Source organism: Sturnira hondurensis, unplaced genomic scaffold, assembly GCF_014824575.4.
Source record: "Sturnira hondurensis isolate 20B ecotype Veracruz unplaced genomic scaffold, ASM1482457v3 Scaffold0022215, whole genome shotgun sequence".
In the NCBI taxonomy this organism is placed as follows: Eukaryota; Metazoa; Chordata; class Mammalia; order Chiroptera; family Phyllostomidae; genus Sturnira; species Sturnira hondurensis.
In genome coordinates, this window is record NW_028094846.1 from 3,470,837 (window position 1) to 3,496,264 (window position 25,428).

Here is a 25,428-nt window from a genome sequence, read left to right on the forward strand (position 1 = left end):
ATGGCATCTAATCATAAAAATTCAAAATTCCGTGTTTCTTTATTGATGGGTTATTTAAATTTCAGAAAACGATTAGGCATCCTGGGGTTTTTAAAGTTCATTTCTTATCATTAACAAAGGTAGAAGAGAATGTGATCTCTGTCATTCCAGTTCTTTGAAATTCATTGACCTGCTTCATAGCCTATTGCATGATCTGTTTTTGTATGTGTTCCACGTGCAGTGGAACCGGCTAATTGTTCAGTGTTCTATGTATCTACGTCCCTGCGGTCAAGCACTGGTGTTTTTGCGTGTGGATTACTGGTGGTGACTGTACTGTCTGATGAAGATGAAAGTCTTGATATCTGGTGAGCAGGGCCCTTCAAGACACTGCAGAGGGTAGGGAAAGCAGGGCTTTCTAATCTCTGGGCCTTGACTTCGCTCCAGGCAAGGCGTATTCTTTTACTTTAATGAGCCGCCCTCATAACGGAAAAGTCTGGAAACTATTCTTTCTAAAGGGACAGAGATTTACCTAGAACGCTCACACGGGGCTCCAGAAGGGACTGGCACAACTGTGAAAGTCACGTGACCCATCAAACGCACCTTCGCCTGCGTGTTAACTCTAGATCCATGTGGAACTGTCCACAGTGAGCCCCACGGACAGACATTCCCAGGGGCTTCCCGGCCCAGCGAGGCAGGGATGACCAGCCGACAGCAGCCAAGGGTCTCCGTTGAAATCGCATTTCTGAACTAGACTCAGATTGCTTTCATTGAAAGGGTCAGAACCGATTCAAACCCACATCTTCGAGGGTCCTGTGTTCAGAGACTCTTCCATCCACCGTCTCCATCACTTGCCTTCCAGAATCCCAAGCCATTTTTACCAGGTCCTTGACTCAAGCACACACTGAGAATAAAGGAGATAGGTGTATACAGGGGAAATATAAAAAAAGAGGGACTTTCCTATAAGATCTTTGAAAAAAAAAGAGCATTTGCATGAACCATATTTAACCAGACCTTTGTTTTGTGATTTTCCTCTCTGAGTGCTTTGTCACACTCCCCTGCAGTTCCCCTCCTTGACCCCTGACCCCTGACCCCAAGTAGTCGGAGACCATAGCCTTGGCAGTGTTTCACAGAGGAATCTTCCTGGCCGCACCCTTAGTCATCCTATCTAATTAATTACATTTACTGCCTAGGTCCCCTGCTTCCTTTCTCCCTACTCCTCACCCCTCAGCCCTGTTCATCTTCCCAGAATATCACAGTGATCGTGTCCCTGCCTCGCTCAGGTTTTCCCAGAAACTACAGAATGAACTTCTCAAGCTGTCGCCTGGGGTTGAGAACTATTGTGTGACTTCGCTCTTGTTGTTGCTGGTCCTCTGCCAAGCCAGTAAATCCCATGTGATATCTCTGACTCCAGTACCTTGGTCTAAGACACTTAATTCACCTTCTGGTTGCTGGGTAGACCTCACGCTATTTTTTTCTATCAGTCTTGCTGCCCTTGGCCAAGTGGCACTCCCTCCACTGGACCAGGGCATCTCCGGGCCAGCACACTCAGCACGCCCTAGTACACACTGCCTTGACGCGCAGTTAGGGGAGTTTCCTTCTCCTTCTGCCCCCATTGCTGGGTCCTTCAGGGCAGGACTCTGTCTCGGGTGTCCACATGGGATGAAAACTGCCATCTCATGCCTTAAGCCTCTCCTGACACTTAACATTTCCGTGTCCTTCATCTACACACACAGTGAGCAGGCACCACCCTCCAAGTTTAGGGGTGAGTTCCAAGGACGCCAAGGTCAAGAGACTCAGCCTGTGCCCTCAGGGTCACTGTCCAGAGTGATGTTCGTGTAACGGGAAACAACCACTGTCTTGCAGCCTGCCCAGTAGCTCGGCATTAGTAATAGAAATCAAATCCATTTTGAATAAATGTTTATTCCCTCCTCTCTTCAGTGTAAGACACACAACTCTTTCTAACACTACTTTCCTTGCCTACCACAGGGACTCTTGCTAGTCACGTGGACTTAAACAAGTTCTTTAGTATCTCCAAGCCTCAGTTTCCCAAACTGAGCATCGTATTTGAAATGGGCATAATAAAGCCTGTGGCCAAGGATTAAATGCTACTCGGAACGTAAGCCAGATGTCCGTTAGGGTCCTTCCACCCCTTAAAATCCAGACACCATGGATTAAAAATGCTGGTAATAGCAGAAGCCCAAAACCCTCTCTCTGAGTTCTCAAAATTCCCAGAGAGCTTAATTTTCATGTTTATACGGGTATTGATTTTTTTCCCTAAACGTTTTGTTTCTACCAAATATCTGTTCCAACCTTGTGTTATATGGTTATTTTTCACATCTGCTGTTTTCCCAGACTGAGAAAGCTGCCCCTTTGACCTTAAACTTCTCTCCTTCAAGGCCACCTGAGGCACAGGTCTGTCTGTGGCAGAGTCCCCCGGAAGGTGTGTGCAGTACCCGTGCGATCACAGCATTTACTATCCCGATGAGTCCTCAAAGGCCGGGCCACCCCAGGGAGTCCTTGGTTCCCACAACTTTTCCAGTCTTTTCTGTCCCTGTCACCTTCCTCATTTCCTTCTCTGGCCTGCACAGGAGCAGAGAAAATGAAATTCTTTGCACTCTCTTACACAGAGCATCCTCGTTGTAGTGTACACGTTACTGGGCCTTAAGCCTCTGCCAACACTGGTCTGTCTACAGGGTCTTGCCTTCTGCCTTCTAGGCTTATCAAGAAAAGACAGTTTTCACCCAATTTGGATGAGGGTATCAAATAAGATCATGGGATGCCAACGAAAATGAGTTTAAGGTAATTAACTTAAAAAATCTGCTACCCAGGTATCACTGCCCTGATGGCTACCACAGCCATTAGAACCGTTAGAACCGCAGACACTATAACATTAGATCTGTTCCTTGGACTCAGCTGCATCCCTAGATGCTGAGGAACACTCAGCTCCAGCAACGTGGTCCAGAGTCCCTTGGGGAAGGCTCTCTCTGGCGAAACGCTGAGAGCCCACCAGTTTCCACAAGACTGCCCAGGCCAAGGGGAAGTGAAAATCTCATTACTTCTCCTGATAATTTCCTTGTCCTTTGCCATGGCCATGTGTTGTTTTGGTGGTGGCAGCTTTTCCTTCCTGGACTGGACACGTGAGCAGGAGGAGGAACCACGCCGTTGCAGTCCAGAGAAGGGGGTTTTAGAAGAACTTCAGAGAAAGGGGGGCAATGAGGAGATGAGGCAGCTGGCAGAGAGTGGGGCCTCTGAGAGGGAAGTCCTAGATGCCTCAAGGATAACTTCGTTAATTTTCTGCAGTCCTCGCCTACTTCTCATTAAATCGTCATGGACCTGGGGCTGTTTCTGGCACGCATCAAAGTACAGAACCCAGTCTCAGGGGGGCCGAGGGTGAAAACTAGGGGAGTGTGTGAACTCGGGATAGGCTTTTCTTATCAGAGCCACGGTCATGAAAGGGAATCCTGAATCTTCATGTAATAAAATCTATTTTCAGGAAGCTCAAATAATGCAGCCAGACCCACCAGACAAATCTGATGACCCAATCTAGAGAAACAGATGATTCTGTGTCCCTTAGATCTCGTTGGCTTCACGAAGGCTGGTATTCAGGGTCATTTAATCTGGAGGCATCCAGATTAAATGGGGGCACCCCGTAATGGCACCCCATTTCATAAACGAATCTGACATTTGGAGAGGGTGACGACAGGCAGGGTCACGCCACAGAGGCTTAGGCAGGGCTGCTGCCCACCCCCCCCCCCCACCTCCCCACAGCCAGTGCAGGTGAGCAGAAACAGAGCTGACCTCTGGCAAGGGTCCAAGTCCTGGGCTCCCATTTGAATCCAAGTGAGGGGCCCTCTGGTTCTAACCTAGAGAAAGCCTCAGATCTGCGCCTCCTCAAGCCCTGCACCAGGAGAGGGTGGGAGGCAAGATAGCAACGGGGGGACCATCTGCACCAGTGTTCAGTTCACAAAGCAGTCTCGCACCCGACTCAACTGTTGCAAATGCCCCGAGAGATGAACAAGGCATATTTCTCCCTCCTCGTGTGATAGGCAAGGAAACAGGAAGCTCAGTCTCAGGGAGGTTGAACCCAATGCCTTTGGAGAACATTATCTTATGAGTCTTTCTTTCTTTATGAACCTGCATTTAAAAGATGTAGCGTCGTGTAATTTCTAAGACTGTAATTCCTTAGGACTTCAACATAAGACAGTGCTTTCCGTCTATACCCACCTTACCCCCAAGAAGTAGCCCCCAAGAGGGCGCTCTGACCCTGATGTGCCCATTGAATGGGGCCCTGGGGGCAGCGCTGCCAGGCGAGGCTGAGGGACGAGCCCCAAGACTCTTCTCGGCACCTCCCGGGGGTCGCCACGCACCACTCGGGAAATCTTCACGACAGCCCCCGTTGTGACTCAGAATCAGAGTTGGCTCTGAGAAAGGAAGACACAACCATCAACGAAAAATCACTCTCAGAGCTGCACAGAGGAGGCTGCAGGCTGCAGTGGGCATGGGACACGGGCGTATGTCCCACCGGCATTGACACGGGGCCCTCCCAGCCTCTAAGGCTTTGGCCCGTGACACTGATGAGTGTCTGTCTGTTCCGGTCAGCACAGGCCACAGAGACAGGGTTCGAGGCAGCTCCTGCCCGCGGGCACCGCAAGCTCCTTCTCACTCATGGGAACACCCATTGGTTGAGTGGCAAGTAATGAACCAGACGCTCCAGGGATGTGGCACCCTCTCTGCCTTTAGGGGGTGGAATTTTATTGGGGAGAAAACATACACATGATCATTTTTAAAATAACAAAGTAGGTCACATTAAAAAAAAAAACCCAAACTGTATTTAAGGACAAAACTGCATATTTCAGACTAACCTTGCAGTAGGAAGCCAGTAGGGGAGACGGCCATGCACTGGAGTAGGTAAGGACTAGTTAAGAAAGAAGTGGTGAGGGTGATGGAATCTAGGTAGGTGAATATGAGACATGGGGGCGGGAAAGGGGGAGCATCTCGGCACGGGGCAAGGAATCTCTTTCTACTTGTTTTAACTCTTCCATATGACATCAGAGAGGTGGATGCTGTCTGCAGCTACATCCCGGGGGTGATGTTCTTTATCAGCAGTGTAGTGGCTATGAAAGAAATCTGGGCAGGGGTAATGGAAAGAGAGAGCAAAACCCAAATCCAAAAAGCAAGGCACCAGGGCCAGCTTGCCTTCTCTGTGCTCGGGTGTGGTGCTCGTGGGGTGCTATGGTGGGGAGTCCCCTGACCAGCGGAGTGGCAGGGTGCAGGGGAGGCAGGAGGCAGCACATAGGATGGCCTGCTTCTATAGGACGGGGGTGGGGGTGGGGTAGGGGGGTGCAGTGCAGGGAGGACTTTTCCCTTTCAGCGCAGAGCCTCACTACTCTGTAGGAGTTGGAAGGCAAGGATAACGAGAGTTGTATTAACTTCCTGTAAGGATGTACCCCGACCACGTAAAGTGTGGTCTGCGACACAGCCGATACGTATGGACTTCTCCGTGCCTGTCATCAGGTCCAGCTCTGAGTTGGAACTGGAAACAAGAGTCAAGAAAGAGAGCGGAACCGGATGTCTTCGCGCTCCACAGTAATCCTTCCCCTTGGGGTTTTGCTTCTCCACGGAAAAGAGGATGAAACCCTGAGCCACAGAAACCACAGTGGCGGCGGGCTGGGGGTCCCGGGCCAGGCAGGTGGTGGGAGAGCAGCTGCTGGCTCTGCAGAAGTCCTTTCCGGTGCGCTGAACGGGACGCACGTCATCTCTGTGGGGCGGACGCCGAGTACAGAAGTTTTCACGGAGGGTCGGAGGGATGGGAGGGTCCAGGGATGCGTTAGAATCCAGAGAACTTTCTGTCCCAGAGGGTGGTCTAATAGGGATCATCCGTGCTGAAGGAAAAACAAGAGAATGTAAGGTAAAACAAAAGAGCTTAAAAGGGGGAAAGTGAAAGACTTAGTAGGAAAGGTAAATATTTACCGAAGGTTAGAAGAAGAGTCAAGGACAGACATGTCTCCGGTGGGTGAGACAACCTGCAGGCACTGCCCCGAGGCAGAGAGGTGAGAAGAGAAAGCCCTAAAAGCAGCACTTCTCGCCCTTTCAGGTGCTCCCCACCCAGAGAAGGTGTGGAAAGCAGGCTGCCCCTGTGGGTTTGGGTGGCGCCCGGGAGTCTGCGTCTCCCCGAGCTCCCGGGCGATGCTCCGCCGCAGGACCCCTGCGCACCTCAGAGAAATGTCCACAGCACAGGCTCTGTCCTCAGAGCGGGCATGCCCGCTGGGGCGTTTCCGATGGGTTTGGGACAGTGGCAAGTCAGGGAGGCGAAAGTAGGTGATGTGCTCAATAGGAAAGAGAAATCCGAGAAAAAAATCAAAACTCAGGAAAGCTGGGGCAGTGAGTCTAAAGGCCTGCTTCTGGTGGGGCACGATTTGAGATGGTGACAAATTCAGTTTCATGAAGTAGGTGACACCTTCTTGGGTGTGAAGTAGTTGCCTCGTTCTTGGAAAAGACGGGGGTGGGGTGGGAATATGGTGTGTCTTAGTGGCACCGTTTGGAGAGAGAACCAGATTCTGAGGCTGTTCTCATGATCAACTGCCCTGGGAAACCACAATTCAGCAGCTGCAGGCGTGCTTGCCAATACAGAGAGACGAGAGTGTTTCTGAAAACAGAATTTCACGTAGACCCTCCTCTGAGGTTGGCATCGCACCTTCCTGTGTATCTTGGGTGTAGCTTTTACCCAGGCAGAATTTAGACACTAGAAACCAAATGAGGTGACAAACAGAACCACTTTGCAGAAGAGTCAAAATAACCCAGCAAGAATCGAAACCACAAGTGCCCTCTGAGCCCCTCACTTGCCAACCGAAGGCTCAGAGGACCGCACACCCAGGACCGTGAACGTTAGTTAGCTCAAGGGCTTGAAAAATAACTGCCTCGCGTGCGGAGAGGGATAGCACTCTCTGCGCCATCGCCTCGTTCTGGAAACACGCCCTGTTTCTTCTTCTACCCCACCCTTCCTCAGTGCCAACGCCACAGTGGTTTCAGTGTGAAAAAAAAAATCCCATCCCCTGAGGAGGGGGTGTCTGGGGCTCACAGCCCTGACCTGGGAGGCAGGAGCCCTGAGTCCCCAAAGCACGGAAGTGCAGTGAGTGTTCTGCCTTGGGGTCTGGGTGGGTACAGGCCTTGTGAGGCTTTCTGGGATCCCAAAACATGTGCGTCGAAGGGGGCTTTTTCAGCCAATACAGAATTCATGGACCACTACCACAGTCTTCCTGCCTTTTAAAAAATATTTCTGTCCTAACGCCCCAGCTGCGTAACTTCCCGGAGGTCAAGGACAAGGGTTTCACTCCCCTGAGTGTCTCAGTCCAGCTTGGCATGGTCACTGCCCTGAGCTGTTCCATGAACAGCCACTGACGGGTTCGTGTAAAAATCAGCAAACTGCCGACCCTGACGTGGAAATTGGCTCCCTATGGGAGTGGACTTAGTGCTGATACCCTTCCTGTCCGCCGAGGACATCCAGAAAGCTGGACTGATCTGCTGGCTTCCCTCCAGTGGTGACTAGAACGCAGGTGGTTCCTGCGGCCAGAACGTGCTCTGGGGAGAGGGTGCCAGGAAGACTTTCACTCAGTGGGTGTGAGCATGAAAGAGGCCCGTGCGTCGTGTGGATTTCCTGCCCCCAGAGACGGGGAGGCCGGCCCCACGATCATCTGGGACCCGCGGCACGATCGAATGGCAGACAGGGCAGTGAAGCAGGGCAGTGAAGGAACCTCCGCCGACCCTGTGGGTGGTCCCCCATCCAGCTACCCACGGCTGCCCAAAAGGGGAGGCTTACATGTTCTGAGCCTCCACTTTCTCACCCCACTGAGTCCTCAACCCCTGCCCATTGGACCTCCGTCCCGACTTTGACATGGAAAACAGGCTCCCCACCAATGCCCTGGCCACACCCAGAGGACGCTTACTGGTTCTCCCGGCCGCATTTGAAACAGTTTCCGTTCCCTTCTTTCCTAAGTACTCTCCTCATTCTCTTTCTAACTCCCTGGCAACCTCTTCCCTTTCTCCTTTTCCTTGCTGTTGATGTCCCTCGGCCCCCCCCCCCCACCACCACACCCTTCTCCATTCTCACACGGCCTGCCTGATGGTGCCTGGTCCTCCGGGGGGCAGTTACCTCCTGTAAAACGGGAACCCTTAAATCCACGTCGCCTGCCCCAGGGCAGCCCCCGTGCTGCAGACAGAGCCACGGACTGCGGATGAGACTCAGGCACCGAAAGCTCAGAGTGTGCGGCACTGAGCCCAGGGGCCCCACCGCCAAAACTTCTCATTCTCCGTTTTCCCATCTCGGTCAGTCGTGCTGTGCAGTGAGGCTAGCAACCACCCGCCAGTCCCCAGCCAGAGCCAGGGCGGCTTCCTCTGGTTCTTCTCTCTCTCACTTAGCCAATGGATAACCATGTTCGGTTGATCCTATCTCCTCTTGCCTCATCCTTCCTGTTGTTTCTCTAGACAGTTTTAACCTAACGCTTTCCAATGCCTCTGAAACAGTCCTTTGCCTCCAAACTCATCCGCGTCTCACGTTTGCCCACTTTTGTACAGTGATCCCCACAGGTCAAATGCAAAGATGACCAAGCTACAAATCCCAGCACGACCTCCACCCACTTAAAGCCCTGTGGTGACACCCCCAAGATCTCAGCATAAAGTCGCTGCTCTTCAACGTGGCTTCTGACTTGCTCTGCGATCTGGCCTCAGCGGCCTCACGTCGCCTCACTCCCTGTCTTGCACCCCTGCACGCAGCGCAGAGCCCACCGAATTTCTCCGGGACAGTCTGTGGTCAGCAGGATGATTGCGTGAACCATCAACCAGCCTCCTCAGGGACCCTCTCACTTCATGCCTGGCCTGTTACAAGGAGTTTGCCGTCTAGGTGGCTCCTTAGTGTGCCACCAAAAACCCCATCTTCACAGTCCGTTTCACTTGCACGCTCCTTCTTAACATTTCAGGGCAAGTCACTGAGTCCCTCAAACTGGTACATGTGTTGCCATCTTCACGTCTGCCTGATGGACCATGCATTTTTCACATGCCTGCATCTTTTCTTGTAAGTATGTGTTTCTCCAGTTAGAGAAATCTGAGGATCAAACTAAAAAAAAAAAAAAAGCCTCTCTGGGGAAGCTTGAGGGAGAGCCTGCGCTCTGTCCCTTTTTCTGATTTCTGAAGGTCAGCGCTTATCAGAGCCGTGGTCACCTACCTGCTCCGTGCTAAGCACGGAGGCCTGGGGATCACACTTCTTCTTAGCACCTGGATTCAACGGCTTCCCAACACCTACTTGTTGAAATGAATGCTTCCTCAGTACTATACATAGGATTGCCCTCGTTTTCAGAAGGGTGAGAAGCAAAATATAGCTCAGTGTGTCCACTCCTCAAAAATAAATTCGGGGACAATCAGAAAGAGCTCCCTTGATGTAACTGCCTTTTCCTAACAGGGCGTCACTTCTTCGTTCATTCATTGGGCTCCACGGACACCAAAAAGCTCCGTCTTTTAGGGAAAGCCAACATATTGATCGGTTTATCTGGGAAGCCGACATATTGATCAGTTTATCTGCAAACTTCGTTTGAATGAGGCCCCATGCAAAGAACCACTAAGGAGCCAATGAAGCTGCAACAGGAAGCATCTTAGGAAGGCAGAGAATAGATTGGCAGATGTAGAAACTGATAAACCTTACCTTTTCTGTGACTTCTTGCCTAAAAATAGAAGAAATAGAAAAATGGCATCAGCAAAAGTAAACCATTTCAGTGTTTTAAAGTAAGAGTAGAGAGAGGCCCCCGCCCTCAGATCTGCCCTCTGAAGCAGGACACCACGCATGTGCTGGGTGGACCCCAGCTGCGTCTGAGCCGATTCTCGGTGCTGGGTTAACGCCCCTGCCCAAACAGCGGTCAGTACTTGGACAGGACACGGTGCTGGCCCATGACCGGTGCTGCTTGCGACGACAGGTCTAGCCCATGCTGTGCAAGGGTCAGACCCAGTGGACCCGCCCACGAGTTTCTCCCTTCCCGACCTGCGGTGCTCTGCCGCTGCCCTATCCCCGACCCCCACAGATGCTTCCCTAGGGCGCTTCACTGCTGATCCCGCCCTGCTCCCACCGCCTCGCCTCGGAGAACCCCCCGGGGACGTTTCCCCCGGGCTCAGCAGTGGGAATGGCACACTGCGTCTCAGTAACTGGTGTGTTTTGATCTTACTAACACAGTGACTCACGGAGCAGATTTGGTTTCCTTCTTTGACTGGCTGCGAGGAAACGCCGGCCAGACCCGAGAGACCCTCTTCAACCAGGTGGACACACATTTCTGTGTTCCCCCTCCGCCCCAGCTCCAACCTGCTTTTGTGCAGTTCATTTTGGCCTTCTTTTTCTTACTTTGTAACTAGTTTTAACTTGTGACATTGAATGCATTTTGTAAATGACGTGATTTTTTTTAAAAAAGCAGAGAATAAATAAGTAGATAAATGAATGAACCGTGGTATTGAAACAAAAGCAAACCCCCCCCCCCAAAACCCAACTCTTTGAGTAGGAAAAGAAATCCCTGGGAAGCAATACATTTCAGTGGCTAAGACTGGAGTTCACGAATCATTCAGTCTAGGTGCCAGTTCTGCTTGCCACCAACAGTGTGTCTCTGAATAGCTACTTACCTTCCCCAAGCCACAATTTTTCCTGCGGGGAGAGGGCCGCAAAATGATGGCTTCCTCACCGAGTGGATTTACAAAATGTATTCAAAGTATTTCGTGCAAAGCCTAAAGCTTAGATAGTGTTCAATTACTGTTTTAAACTTTGAAAATGTCAGAGATGGCTAGTGTCAGCATTTCCTCCACAAAAACTCAGCCTGTTGATGACATGGGCCAAAGATGCTTGAGCAGAGAGAATTAAACCTGAATTAATTTCAGATTTCTGTTTGTTTGTTTTCATGCCTGTTTTTCTTTTAGGAACAATACATGAGCAAGAGTCTGTTCCTATTGAGAGAGTTTCCTTTTTGAAGAAAGGGGAACTAAGGGGGCATGTGTACAGTTTCGTGCCCTGTTCTAACCTGTGAATTGGTTCAGGTGGAAAAGTCTCCCAACCGAGGAAAAAAAAAAACCCCCCAGAGCACAGGGCTTCTAGGGGCTCGACTCAATGGGAGTCTGAGTCTGGCCCTCGCTGATATTCAGGGACGTTAGAGATTTGGCCTAAAACATTATTGCCTGGATTTCTTCCCTTACCAAACGGGGCCAGAAATAATGACTCAGCAGAGGAGGAGGATGCTAGGGAAAAAGCGTTTCTAGGCAAGCCCAGGTGCAGGGGCGCTCGCTCCTGTGGCCCACCCGGTTCCTTTCTCAGAAGAAAGGAGTTCAAATCTGGGTATGACCCCTGGGTACTAGTGCAGGGGTCAAAGTGCAAGTTCAAAAGCTCCATCCGAGGACGGGAGAACAGAGGTCAAGATTCTGGTCCTTTCACTGGCTGCTCTGCTCTAACTATCTGACCCCCTTTTCCAGCTTTTGAGCCCCCGAAGCCTATAAAAGCCTCAGAGTTGATGATTCCTGTCTATAGCCAGATTTATTGTTTCCGACCTTTACTCTTGTAAAGGCATCAGCTATTCTGTGTTAGAAAACCTCTTAGGGGATTAGCTTGGGAGCCTACCCACCATTTCTAACGTTATCTCTGTAGGGAAAATATCCACCGTGTTTCAACGAATTTGCAACTGCAATTTCGGGAAGACAAAGTCTCTTCAAAGTTGGAGACCTCGGGAGAGGGTTCCGAAATGAGGCCCACTTGACTGCTACGTTAGAGACACCCAGCTTCCCTGCAAAGTCCGTGATCTTCTGGGACCTCTGCGCTCTCTGTTGGCAGAACCATAACTCATCTGATTGGCCGCTGCTTCCTGTTTGCCCCACACTGATTCCCACAGCAGGGGCATGCTGTTTTCGAGTTATCAGCTTGAGATCTTGTACAGAAATGACTCCAGGGCAAAAAATGTAAAAACAACCCCTCTGCTTTTTTTTTTTTTTTGGTGCCCCATGCTTATACCACAGTCTTAGCCAGCTCGCCAACCCCTCAGCTGAATCCATGTCGCTTCAGTTCTGTCCTTTTGATTCCACTGCCATTTGCTTTAAAATGTTAGACTTTGGGAACACATACCCTCCTTAGGGAGGCGTCTCACAGCCCCAAAGTCCTGAAAGGTTATTTCGATACCCCTTACCCAGAGGGCGGTGGGTACATACCCACAATCCTCCACCCCCTCAGTGCTGCCTGCGTCACCCACGTTAGGAGGGGTGAAAGGACAGCTGGGGACAGGCTTAGAAGCCTCAGTGGAAATGACCATCAGCAACAGGAGACCCCTCTCCTTCTTCGCCTTCCATGCAATGCCGTGTACTCAGCACCGGTGCTATGGGTCGAGGGGACCCAGTCTTAGCCGACTTCTCAGAGTAGAGATATTTTAACCCTTCAGGGCTCTCTGGTGCCAGTTACTCAAGTTGTTGCACATCGGTGGCGCCCCCTTCACTGTCTTTCTGAGTTGGCTAGAAATCTGATGTGGCCCCCTTCTTCTGAAATTTGGGATGGACCACCAAATCCTAGTGGAGGACCTTGGGGAAATCGTACAGGCCATTCCTGCAATTGCCAGGGAGGATGGGTGGGCCGGAGGGACAGCTGTTACGGGCCACGCCCACTGCACTGACTGTGTGGTGGGAGTGGAATGGGAGGGCGATCAGCAGGCCCCGTAGAAAGGCAGCCCAGGGCAGTTGCTTAGCTGCTGTTTCAAGGTCATTGCTGGCCCCGAATAAAAGCAGGGGTTGTTAAAAGCTGCCTAATGCGCCCGAATTGCAGAGTCTTGAATGCTTCTGCCAAACATGGAGGTGCACACCCAGGGTCTGTCTCAGACTTTGGGCCTGTAGCCCTTAGGTTGGTCCCACTTTAGGGGGTGGACCCCGGGGGGAGGTAGGTGAGGGCTGCTGCTCTGCCCTGGTGTGTCTGTCTGCTATTTAGGGCAGTATTCCCTTTCCTTCCCCAGGCCGGAGTGGAGGGGAAGCAGGAGTCCGTGGTGCTTGTTGGGGCTGCGTCCCCTCGTGAATAGACGCTGGGGAGGAAACGTGGGGACTCATCTGGGTCGGCAGCCAGACAGGTACCTGTCTCCTGATGAGGCCAGGTATTTGGGAGCAGGGCCCTGAAAACATCACTGGACCTCAGATTCATTTCCAAGAGGAACCACGGCGCTGAAATCAAAGGCACATCGGCCCCTAGAGCACAGAGCCCAGGTGCCCTTTTGTTCAGAATGAAATAGGGAAAAAGGACCATTTGTCCTTTTTACCTATTACCACCCCAGCAAGGTGCCTTGAAGATAGCAGGCCTTTTTTAAAGTTTGTTGGAAGAAAAACAAAAGCAGCTCACATACATCAATGTCATTTGATCCTCGGCTGCCCCGCCCCTCTCCCGGGTCTGACGTCGACGGAACACGGAGCATGGCGTCCTATGCCATCTCCCGTGGGCTTCTATTTTTTTTTCTCTTATGTGATTATTCTTTTCATAGGAAGGTAAGCTCACTTACTTTTTTTGAGTCGCCTTGCCAGCCAAATGATGAACGCCACCCCCAAGCAGGCTGTCACCATGACGGCCACGGGGATGAACAGGGGGTTGTAGTCGCCCTCCTTGATCATGGAGAAACTCCTGTCCAGCTCTGGAAGAGAAAACAGGCAGGCGCTTCGCGTGAGACCCCCGGCCTTGGCTCTCTGGTGCCCTTCCATGGCGTTAGACGTTCTCCCTGCCTCTGTGTCCCCATAAGAGCCCATCTGATGCCATCTGACGGGAGCAAACGGGCACGGAAGGCCCATGGTGAGTCCATGCAGAGGTGAAGCCAGGACCGGCTTTCCCAGCCCAGTGTGCATGCGTGTGGGGTCACCGTTCCCAGATTGGACATTAATAGACTTTCTGGGAGATCCACGTAAAGACACGGTCAAGAAGCACTGAGCTCCGTGACCTTGGGCAGTGGTCAGGAACCTAGACACAGAGAAGGGCTAAAGGTCCACACAACTGTAGGAGAAAGAAGAGCCAGCGACCCGAACCAGGCTTCTTACCAGCCACAGGAAACTACTCGCGCTTTCTCTGTGAGGCAGCGGGGCCAACCTCTGTGCTCGCGGTTCCCGCACCAGCGCCCGGCCCTGCCCTGCCTGTCACAGGGCCCAGTCCTCCCACTCCCGCCCTCCTTCAAAGGCACGCAGAGGGACACATCCCAGATCTTCTCGTAAGTGTGAGCCAAGCTCATGTGGGGACTGCCATGGAAAACACAGCCGTGCGAAGGGGCTTTGATCTGACAGCGCCCGGTACGGGAACCGCCTCTTGCATACTGGCACAGGGTCTGCCAGCTTCCCCCACTCCTCACGGGGCTTGGAGGAGCCCTTTCAAGGTGCTCCCATCCCCATCCCCAACTGTACAATGGAAAAGAGGCTCCAGGGCATCTGAACAGGGGACACCTGCTGTCTGCAGAAGGACAAGGACATGGGCCCCAGCCCAGCCTTAAAGGGAAAGGCCCCACAGCCTGGCACTCAGTCCCCCCTCGTGGACTCCGCCCTCCTCCTGACCCCCTGCCCCACTCCCTGGCCCAGGCCCCACAGAGAGCAGCCTCTCTGGTAGCTTCCACAGGTCCTGCCATTCACAGACGTTTGTCATTGGTGCGAGTGGCCTCGGGAGAAGACCTGGGTGGCTAATCTTGCCCATGCTGATGTCAGGGCCATTTATTTAGCCCCCGCTGCAAGGCGCTGTCGGGCGGAGGGGAGGGGGACATAGCCCTTATACGGAGACAGGTTTGGGATGCTTCGGCCTCGTGGCAGTTAAAACACATCTGCTACTTTTGGAGTGATGTGGCTACCGGTGGCCTTTGTAGTGGCACTTCAACGGACTAACAGAGAAGTGAGATTGTACTGGAGTAGAAAAATGCATATGCAATGTCAGGAGAGACAGGGGGTGTAGAGGTCAGGGTCCCAGAGAGGAGGAGTTGAGGATGAGCTGGAGAAAAGAAATGGCTGTCATCGAAGGAAGAAGCAAGAGTAGTCCAGGGTTAGACAGTAAATTCAGATGTATGAGTTTATTTTTAACACACGTACCTTGAGCAACATGAACTATGAAAGTTCAATATATCTTTCCCCACCCTCTGCTCCATTTTAAAGCCTTGAGTCTATTGGGGCAAACTGACTCACTCTGGCATATCGGAGGACGGCTTGACCAGGTTCCAGAAGGTCCACAAATCGTTCTATTCTCGCCGATCAACTCAGTTCCTTCTGAGCAGCTGAAGGTGCACGAGGAATTAAAGCTAAATTTGTCCAAGGGGTGAGTACAGCTCATACTCCCCAAATCAGGTCCTGTTAGAGGCTCGCACCGAATCGCTTCAGTGGAAAAGAAAAAACACCAAACAAACTCTGAGCAGAGACCCTCACTCAACCAAAGGTTTTTGGCCAAAGCCACCCAACTCAGCGGGGGAAGACTCCACAAGGCTTGAGACAGGTCTAATCTAGAAATCACTTCTGGTCGTGCTTCCAGACTTTATTGTTGTGAGAATGAGGGGGAGCAGTGAGTCAGGGTTGCATGGGAGGCCTGTGGGGGTGGGAGTGGAGAGAGGAGGGGAGGGTTGGCCCTTCCGGGTATCACCCTCCACGTCTGCTGGAGGGGCGCTTGCTGCTTGGCCTTTGCCTCCAGAGCTCGCATGGATCTCCTCCGTGAGAATGGAGAACTTTGTCCCTTCCACCTCTTCTAAAGTCTACCTAAGCAGCTTTGAAAAACACCCCAATTCTCTGAAGCAAGTCTCTCAACTTTTGTGAACTTCAGTGCACTGCTGGATTTAGTGCTGTGATTTCAATAAAGGTTTTGCTAGTTATTTTGAGACTTCAACCACTTAAACTAGTGAGTCAGAAGCCTAAACGTAGAACCTGGAAACCAAAACTTCACACGTTCAGTGCCACCAGGTTCCTTCTGCAAAGAGATCGTCTTAGTTACAAAGAGAACATGCACCCTATTTCAAATAGAAAGAAACAAATCAAGACATTGTGGGTTTTTTTGTTGTTGTTGTTTTCATAGCAGTTGTTATTCTCCTGAGAGTTCATGGAGGAGAAAGAGTAAAAAACGACTTCAAGAATAAACAAATAAAAAAATAAAAAAAAAAGAGCTCTACCCTTGGAGAAGGAAATTGCTCCGTGTCATGTAGGATGCCACATAAAACAAGTTGTACTGAGAGGAGAGAATAACCAAAATGTAACCGAGGTTCAGCAAGACTGATTATCTGCTCCATGACAACAAGAAGAAAAAAAATACCGTGCGACCCTGCCTGTTGTTGGAAATCACGCACACACTGCGAGACTGTGAAACGGCTTCAGCGGTATTTGGCCGTTACTTTCATTCACAGGTTTTCCTTTTGGATTTTAGTAGCATTTGCCTCTCTGAAAAGCATCACGGTCTACAGTCTCAGGTTCAACCACGCTCCAGAAGAGGGCACAGACCTCTTAGCAAGACCCTCCTGCATTTTCTCCACCTGTAAGCTCAGGACCACCTCGACCAAGCCTCCTGTCCGTATACACTCACTCACCTTGGCAGGTTGGTTCTAGAGAGGACCAGTTTCCAGATGGCCCGCAGGTGGTCTCCTTGCTCCCAGCGAGGTCCGTTCCCTCAGAGCAACTGAAGGCACACTGTGAGCCGTAGCTGAAGTTTCCCCGTGGGTGAAGACAGGCCATGGTCCCCAGCTCTGGGGCCTCCAGAGGCTCACACGGAATCACTTCAGTAAGAAAAGGGACAGCATTGGGTACTGTGAAGATAGCCCGATGACCCAGTGCCTTAAAGCCAGGTCACTGAACCCCTGAAGCTTCAGGTTCTTCAACCACGAGAAAGGAACAATGCCAACTGCATTCCCCTCCTACCATCAGTGTTGGGGTGAAAGGACTGTGTGCAAGTCAGACTTGGAATAGAGCCTGGTTCATAGGATGTCTCCTTTGGACATTAGCTAATCTTCTAGCTATCCTGGGCATTATCTGGGGAGGGAATTTTTAAACCCCAGTAGGTGTCAGTGGGGATGATCGGCTCAGTTTGGAAATGACTGGGTGTATTTGAGTGTTGGGGGAAGGAGGTTTGGAGAGAGGGTGGGTGTCTGTAACTAGTTTTCTTTATTTACAAGGGCAAAAGCACACCAGCCTCGAGTCTGTCTTCACCCTCTCTAGCTCCGTTCCAGAATTTCGCTTCTTCTGAAGCCGACAACCCTCTGCAGAAGCTGCATCTATGGCCCTGCTCTGATTGATTGGTGGTGGAGTGAGTCGAACGATGACTTGAACATCGGTCTCCGCACTGCAGCCCCGCCACACTACGTGGGCAAATGCTGCAACTCCCACATCTTATGTCTGATTGAATTTGAGCCATTGCTGTCATCTTGCTCTTGAGATTTCAGCAAAGAATGGATCCAAGGAATTGGAAGAAACTTTTTTACATTTTTCATGTACTTTCCAAGTCCAGATGAAAGCTAATTACATTCTCCAATTCAACCCGTGCCCACAGGCAAGTGCTTAATGCATTCCAGGCGCCGTCTCCATCTTACCGATGAAATGATCGGTAAGTAAGGTGCCCACCGTTCTCAGGTTGCTGTCAGTCTGCTGGGGGATCCAGGTGACTAAATAGGTGACCTCCTCATCAAACGTGGGTAAACAAGAAAAATACTTGTGGAGGTATCAGAACAAAACAGACGGAGACGTGGCCTGTGTGGGGGCACTCAGAAATCTTCCTGAAACTTGTCTTCAAGACAAACAGGTATATTAGCCATGTGCAAAATGCAAGAGAAATCCACGAGCAGGTGAGTAAGATGCATAGCTCACGAGGTCGGTGTGGGGAACTGCAAGCATCCTGATGTTACCACCAGAATGGAAAGGAGAGATGGTGGGCGAGGCAAGAGGAGACGAGGGAGAAAGACAGGCGCCCAGACAAGACGCTCGTATCTTTCTTTGTTGACTTAGTGAACACCTGCTCTATATCAGCACTACCCTAGGTCTAGCGGGGTTTAGCTTTCACCCTATAGGACAACTGACAGGTGTAAATTAAAGGTGGGTGGTCAGATACGAGTGGTGTTTGTTTGGTTGTTTTGACTGGTCAGCCTAGCTAAAGTATGAATAATGTATTTGGGGGGCACTAATTTTATGTATGTGTGTGTGTGTGTATTCATATTATATACACTATTACAGATATCCCCATTGTTTCCCCTTTGCCCACCTCCACCCAGTCCTTGCCCCCCACTTCCCTCAGGCCATCACCACGCTGTTGCCTGTGTCTGTGGGTCATGCATATATATTCCTTGGCTACTCCCTTCACCTTTTTTCATCCATCCCTCTCTCCCCTCCCCTCTGACAGCTGTCAGTCTGTTCCACGCGTCTATGCCTCTGTTTCTATTTTGCTCATCAGCTTATTCTGTTCATTAGATTCCACATAGAAGTGAGATCATGTGGTATCTGTCTTTCAGAGGGTCACTAATTTGAAGTCATGGGACTCAGCTAGGAAATTACTGCAATCCTCCAGGAGGAAGTTGATGAGGACAATGGCAGTCGAGTTGACAAGCAGGAGACAAATTAGAGTGATAACGTGAAAATGAGTCGTGTGTCACTTGCAGGAACGCAGGGTTGGGGAGAGCGGCCTTGTGAATGGCGGCACCACGTGCGGAGTTGAGGAATACAGAAGGAAAACTTCTGAGGACAGCGGTGCCGTGTGGGCATCCCAGGGATGGGCTCACCCTGTTTTAGAGTTCACGGCTGCGAACACAGTGTTGGCCCAAAGCTCACACCGACTTGTGAGTTCACAAAAGTTGGCAAGTCTGACCAAAGGAGACACAGAGAGGCAAACGAGCAATGAACAAAGGTAGAAGATCGGAAATACCAGCAGTGTGCAGGCTGGGATCAGTGCCTGGGAGGAAGACAGGAGAGAAATGACCTCAGATGGAAAGAGAACCTGGAAATAGAGAGATAGTAATCCCAGCCCAAACTGTTTTTTAGTGCTCACAGCCATGGTTTTGAGAGCCAGACAACTTTGGGGCTGGGATTACTTGCCTTGCAGCCAAGGCAAAAAGAGAAGGTGGAAATGGTGAACCGGGAGCAGCATGGACATGCCCGTGAGAGAAGAACTAAAAAACGAGGTTTCAGCATGGAATGAGGCGAAGGGCTGGGTGGGGGTCGCCACAGCTCTGCAGTCGAGTGAAATAAGTTAGATCGGTTCCGGTTGGTTGACATTCAAATTTACCTCGGCTTTGTATTTTTATCTATTCTTTACAAACACTGCCTTTTTTTCCTCTCTCTCCTTGTAGTTTTGTATTTGGGGCCCCAGATACTTCAAACCCAGTTTTGAAACTCAATCAATAGCAGTCCAAGGGTTTGATGTGTCTTTCAGTAGTGAGTTGACTGGGCCAAAGACTCGCTGTCTCCGCATCTTCGCACTCTGCCCCTTCTGCTTCTGCCCCCACGACTGCGAGGGGCTTCCACAGACCCCTGACCATTCTCTCTGTCCTCTCTCCTTTTGCTCTCCAATCTGTCTCATGCTCTGCTTCTAGGGCAATGGCCCCAGACGCAGGTGTTAAACATTAAGTACCACAAGAAACCCCAGAAAAACAATAAAACCCTCAGAGGCACTGACAACATATGGTGATTACCGGAAAAATGAGGGGGAGGGAGGGAGGAAAGGGTAAAGGGAGGATAAATGGCTAGGCAGTGATGGAAGGAGACTTGACTGGAGGTGGTGGACACACAATACAACCTGCAGATGATACGTTATAGAATCATACACCTGAAACCTATAACATTTTACTCACTGATGTCTCCCAGTAAATTCAATTTTCAAAGAGACTAAGTTGCCTCCAATTGTCAAATGAGGCCAGATTGCTTCATTAAGCAATTTCCAGTTTCTGCAAGCTTATGCCAGCTTATCTTGTTTTCCATCAAAGTAAATTATGAGCATATGTCATTTCCCCTCCTTAACTGTAAATCCTTGAAGGGCAGGGTCTCCCACAGACTTGCCTTTACATCTTCTGAAACACCAAGCCCGAGTAAACATGTCCGGTTTCTCGTGATATACCTCTGGCCTCTATGGGCTGGCCGTACATGATTATGTGAACTGTTCTTTCTGACCTTGCCTTACAGTGACTTAGGAGAAAATGACACTCACCATTCTGAGAAATGAGAAGTTTTCATCACAAGGCCCTGCTTGCACAATGCGGGCACCTTTCTGTAAAGATTTCGTAAGTCAGGATGGAGTTTCGATTCGCTCATTGTTCAACGTGTCTTTCCGAGTGCCACCGAGAACAGAGCCATGGGGGTGACCGTCATGCCCCGGGCATGGTGGGGTCCTGCTCTCGGAAACCCATGGGGAGCTCGTTGGACTGGTTAGAATGCTAACATCGGAAAAAAAACCTCGGCCATTTGTTAGAAAGTGAGCTAGAAACTCCCCACCAACTTCACAAAATCTTCACAGAAACTCGCCTGCGTTGTGCAAGCACGGCCCTCCGATGGAGACTTCTCGTTTCTCAGAGGGGCACATGCCAGGTCGTCCCAGCGACTTCACACAGGAAGAGACCGAGGGAAGAAAGGGGCTTACCAAACTGGCACTGCGGCCCGTAGTACCCCACGTCACAGTGGCAGGTGTGGTTGTTGATGGTCTCCACGCATTCGCCGTGGCCGCTGCATGACCAGGGCTGGCAGGATGCTTGAAGGCAACCGGGAAGAGGTCAGTTTAGGGCGGCTGTTTTTTAGTGCTCGTAGCCATGGTTTTGAGAGCCAGACAACTCTTGGGCTGGGATTACATTAATACACAGGAAACCATTATTTGTGCATTTTATGAATGCACAGACCTTTGCATAAAAACCACATGCTAAACCGTTTCTTACTGTGGTATACTGGCTACCTAGCCATGGATGCGTGTCTTTAGAATGAATTTGTCAACACTGACCATCTCTCACTCTTGGGGAGAGACATAGTGACCTACGTTGAAACTCTTGAAATCACTTAGTTTTTCACATAAGAAGCAGGTTAACCGACAGCACGACCCCAGTCATTTCTGCAGTTGGATTGCCTGGCAATCCCCTTCTTCATAGAAAGAGCCTTAGAAAGATTTCGGAATCCCTATTTGTCCATTCAGTAGAGAGTCCAGTTCAGCAGGGACCAGACGGATCATGTTTCACGGTCGAAATGGGCCTTGGGAGAATCTGCACTGTTTGGGACCCGGCGGTCTTTGTGGACATCTTACAGACCACAGCTAACACACACCACCCTGTCGCATCGTAGCGAACTCCAGGACCAGGCCACGCGGCAAACGTGAGTCCCCTCTGTCACGAGGAGGTGGCTGAGGCATGGGACCCTAAGCTCTCCACGCTCCCTGCCTTATTAGCAGGGACACTGATTCATGGGCATCCCGTCTTTCGGCATCTCTGGGCCACACTGGAAGAAGACGAGTTGTCGTGGGCCGCACGTTACATATATCATGACCTGTAATCCCCCCCCCCACACACAAAATCTCATAATGTTTTAAGTAAGTTTGCGATTTTGTGTTGGGCCGTGTTCACGGCCATCCTGGGCTGCATGGCGCCCCCCAGCCACAGGGTGGGCACCGCTGGCACCCCTCCCTCCTGATGTAAACTGATGGAGGGGTAGAGCCCTGGGGTGGCCTTACACACTGCACACCGCAGGTGCTCAGCAGGGGCGTGGTCCCAGCTGATATCGAGGGCGGGGCTGGCTTGGGGATGCTCTGCAGGTGCTCGCTCCCCCAGCACCTGCACAGGCCAGGCCCGAGACTCCCCTCACACGGGCCCCCTACCTGTGTGACAGACAGCCTACCTGTGTGACAGACAGCCTACCTGTGTAACAGAGGGCCGTTTTCAGCTTGTGGCAGGCGTCGTCATTCCACTTCCCCGCATCCCTGGTCCTCTTGATGTAGATCTCCACGCAGTCCTCTTTCGTCTTCTTGTTGTTGGGCTCCCCGTCGCCCCAGTTCTCGGCCTCGGCCGTGAGGGTCTTGTTGGTGCCCACCCACGTCCACACCCCCCCCACCTTCCGGATGCCTATCCAGTAGTAAGTGCGGCTGAAGGGGAGCGTCTTGTTCAGGTACTCGATTTCCCCCTTGTTTTGAATGGCGACTAAATCCGTGTAATGCTGTTGGCAGAACTTTCTAGCGTTCGCCCAGGTCATGGGGTTTGGAGAATGATGGTAGGTCCAGCCGTCGGTTCCGTGGTAGGCAGCGAAATCTGAAAGACGTCGATTGGCGTGAATGATGGAGACCCACAGTGACGGCTGAAAACAACCTACGATGCGTCCAGGCCGAGCCATGGGGAAACCGACACCTCGAGACTCTAAGTCCCCGCCCCTGCAGGCGCAGAATTAGTCATTTGCAGACTTGAGGTAGAAGCTCACCTCCCAATCACTTTTTTCCCACCGTGATACAGAAATACTTCTGCACACAGCTCTGTTGCAGACCAGTTTGGTGGCAGGCTGGATTTATTGTCAGGAAGCCATTCTCTCTCAAAATTTTGAGTGGAATTGAGCCAACATGTTTTGGAAATTCCTGTTTCTTTATCTTACTCGCTGTCAGCCACTTAAAATTAATTGAAGGATAATACCCTATATCTCTCAGATTGACTGTCTACTATCATTTTTTCACCCCTAGGTTACTTCCCTGAAGGCCAGCAGGGATGTTTCCAAGACAGAAGTAAGACAAGGGCAGGAATAATGGCATAATATTAAGAGATCTCTTAAGAGGGTGATACTCAGCAGAGCAGGAACTGCTTGTAGGAAGGGCTCGGCACACAGCCCGCGCCTTAGACAGCTAACTACGTAACAACAGAAAGAACAGCTTATGGAACCCAGTGATGCAGGGTATGACATTTATTTAGAACATGTTCTACCCACAGAGACACTCGACAGATGGTGTTTTGTCCTCATGCGGGTGCTTCAGACACGAGGGCTTTGAAGAACCCCAAACAAACACATAAAGCACAGTGACCTCACAATAATATTTGCCCTTCTAAGCCTGGTCTGATCCATGGGAAACTCTCATCGACTCTAAGTTCAGAGTTTTCACGTGAACATTTATGGAGCGTTCACTGTGTCGGGCAGAGAAAACAGATCCGATTTTGCACTCTCCTAAAGATGCTAAACAGAGAATAGTAATAGGTGCAAAGAAAACATAATCAATGTTGATCAAAAGAAAGGACAGTGATTCGACTCGTGAGGAAAGAAGGTCGTGCAGGGAGCATTTGGACCGGCGTGTTAAAGGAGCATGCTACGGGAACGTAAGTGCTAGAGGAAGAAATCGTCTGGCTCGCAGCCGCAGCCTCAGGGCCTGGAGCAGCGCTGGGCGCATTGCAGGGACTCACTGGGGTCCCACCCAGGTGGCCTGAGGCAGACACGGTGCAAAGGAAGGTGTGAGGGGCAGAGGGAAGCAGGCTCGCTCGGCCAGAGCTGAAAATCCAAGCCAGGGAGTAAGAAGACACGAGTTGACTCAGGAAAGGGGAAAGGAAGGGCAAAGCGATCGCTGAAGAGTCTTTGAGAATCAGACAGAGAACTTGTCACGCCCACGGGAGAAGGATCAGAAAATGTGCAGAGGGCCTGACCTCACAGAGCTCATGCTTCAGTCGTAGACACGCCGTTGATGTCCACGGAACTATTGACAATAATAGAAAGCCAGATACTGTGTATAGATTGCAAGGGTCCTCTATTAGCTATTTCTTAATTGGCCTCATTCCTTCATAACTAAGATCTCTTGTGGGTTTTTTCAGAATTTGGACCCCACAACAAAGGGTGTGTCAGGCTTGGGAGGTTCCTGGGGAAGGACTGACTGAATGTGAGAGGAAGAAAAGAGATGTGCACAGAAGAAATCAAATTAGCAGCTACCTACTCAATAATTTTCCCCGTCTGCTCACTGGATACTTAAGAAAAAATGAACACATTTTTTAAAAATAAAAAGGCATAGCAATATAAACATAGCAGAACCTACCACAACAGAGCACTGTCCACACCCACAGCCTGAAGACCCCCGGAGCACTCTGACGTTTCCCCAAAAACATCTGCAAATGAAAGACAAGATTCACACTCTTAAATCGCACATGCCCAGCGCCATGAGGAGGAGGCTCCTACGAGTTTCCCTGAAGTTCAGAAGGAAACACACATGCTTAGTAAACCTGGCCGGGGTCACTGATTTCTCCAAGGTGGGTACGAGTGGCGTGACATCTGCCTCAGAACTGAGGCCTGCCTCTTTTATTTTCATGTCTTCACCTCACGTCCCTGAGTGTTGCCACTTGGATTTTCCCCCCATATTTCAGTAATTTTTGGTACCCACTTTTCTGCTGGGCTGTTAGGTGAAACTCTCTGATCCTTGCTATATTCTATCTTAAAGTGTCTCCTGGTGCTAAACGAACTCTTGATGTCTAGAGTTCATGTTAAAATCTCCCGCTTGATCACGATGGGTCGGGGCATCAGACACCTGAACGACCTCGACAGTGGAACAGACCCCAGCAAGGAAAAGCAGTTCAGTCTCTTGAACTAAAAAGCAAGGCATTGCGAGTGACGCGGAGGCCCAGACCACAGACCTTCTGCTCACCTTTAACCCTGCCTTCTGAAGGGTCTCACCTCTCGGGGAGCCACCGTGCCAGGCTGCAAAAGTGCCAAGGGCAACCAGACGGCCCTTCCAGGACCTCACCAGAGACGGGTCCCGGAGAGGCAATCAGCACCTCTAAGAAGAAGGACTCGAAGGGCACGAGGTGATTTTAGCCCTCGGCTTTCTAAAAACCAAACATGAGATGCGGTGCTTCTTGGCCTCGACCTCCCACCTCTGCGACCCCAAGAAGAGATTCTGCCTGGGCATTGAACACCTTTCAGGCTGAACGCTCACCGTGGCGTCTCGCGTGGTCCTGGTCCCGCTCTCCCGGAGCCTCCCCTCTCAGCTCTGCTCCCCGGGGTCCCAGTCCTCCTGGTCCTGGCCCAGGGCTAGGTGTGCTACTGCAGAGAGACTGCGCCCGTGTCAGCAGAGAGCCTGCTGTCTTTTGGTTTTCTAGCCCAGTCTCACATCCTCCTCCCCCACTTCCCCCCACCTCTCCTACCTCCTCTTTCCCCACTTCTTTCCTGGGGCGACCTCTGCCACTTCCCCTAAGAAGGGCTGCTGTCCAAGGGTAGTGTTGTTAGGGTCTCCCTTTCCTCCTCTCTTTCCTCCCTCTCACACTCCCTCCATCCCTCCCTTTGCCCCTCTTTCCCTCTCTCCCCGCCCATCTCTCTGCCTCTCCCCTTCTTTTTTGCATACACACTAGGCTAACTCTTGGCAACCCATGGTACAGGGCCCCTGATCATTGCGAATATCACACAATCAAAAAGTCTTCCGGACAAATGCATGATGTCTGTTAAACCTCAGTCCAGCTACCCCAAGGACTTGGTTCGCTTCGGTTCCTCCTCCTTGCTCGCCCCCTCGTGGACATCTTT

General features: G+C 51.0%; 1 protein-coding gene across 3 annotated transcripts; it reads right to left on the bottom strand.

The window, feature by feature from the left end:
* Positions 1-5,359: 5,359 nt before the first annotated feature.
* SELL (selectin L) lies at positions 5,360-25,001 on the bottom strand. Of its 3 annotated transcripts, none has more exons than XM_037035096.1 (9): positions 24,848-25,001; positions 23,954-24,023; positions 21,819-22,205; positions 20,564-20,671; positions 16,539-16,724; positions 15,160-15,345; positions 13,511-13,643; positions 9,671-9,689; positions 5,360-5,861 (listed from the first exon to the last, which is right to left on the bottom strand). In XM_037035096.1, exons 2-9 carry the CDS (start codon positions 24,021-24,023, stop codon positions 5,853-5,855), a joined length of 1,098 nt encoding a protein of 365 aa, XP_036890991.1. In that variant the 5' UTR covers positions 24,848-25,001; the 3' UTR covers positions 5,360-5,852. The 3 variants fall into 3 exon arrangements, with proteins under 3 accessions (XP_036890991.1, XP_036890990.1, XP_036890992.1); XM_037035095.1 differs by having other exon boundaries at positions 13,515-13,643; positions 24,848-24,999; XM_037035097.1 differs by lacking the exon at positions 15,160-15,345 and having other exon boundaries at positions 13,515-13,643; positions 24,848-24,999.
* Positions 25,002-25,428: the final 427 nt, after the last annotated feature.

Excerpts from the sequence above, each read along its gene's own strand:
- SELL (XM_037035095.1), bottom strand. The coding sequence starts at position 24,023 with ATGTTTTTGGGGAAACGTCAGAGTGCTCCGGGGGTCTTCAGGCTGTGG. Across the intron at positions 22,206-23,953 it reads GTGGACAGTGCTCTGTTGTG|ATTTCGCTGCCTACCACGGA; the intron begins GTAGGTTCTGCT and ends GACGTCTTTCAG. Across the intron at positions 15,346-16,538 it reads TCTAGAACCAACCTGCCAAG|CGATTCGGTGCGAGCCTCTA; the intron begins GTGAGTGAGTGT and ends TTTCCACTGAAG.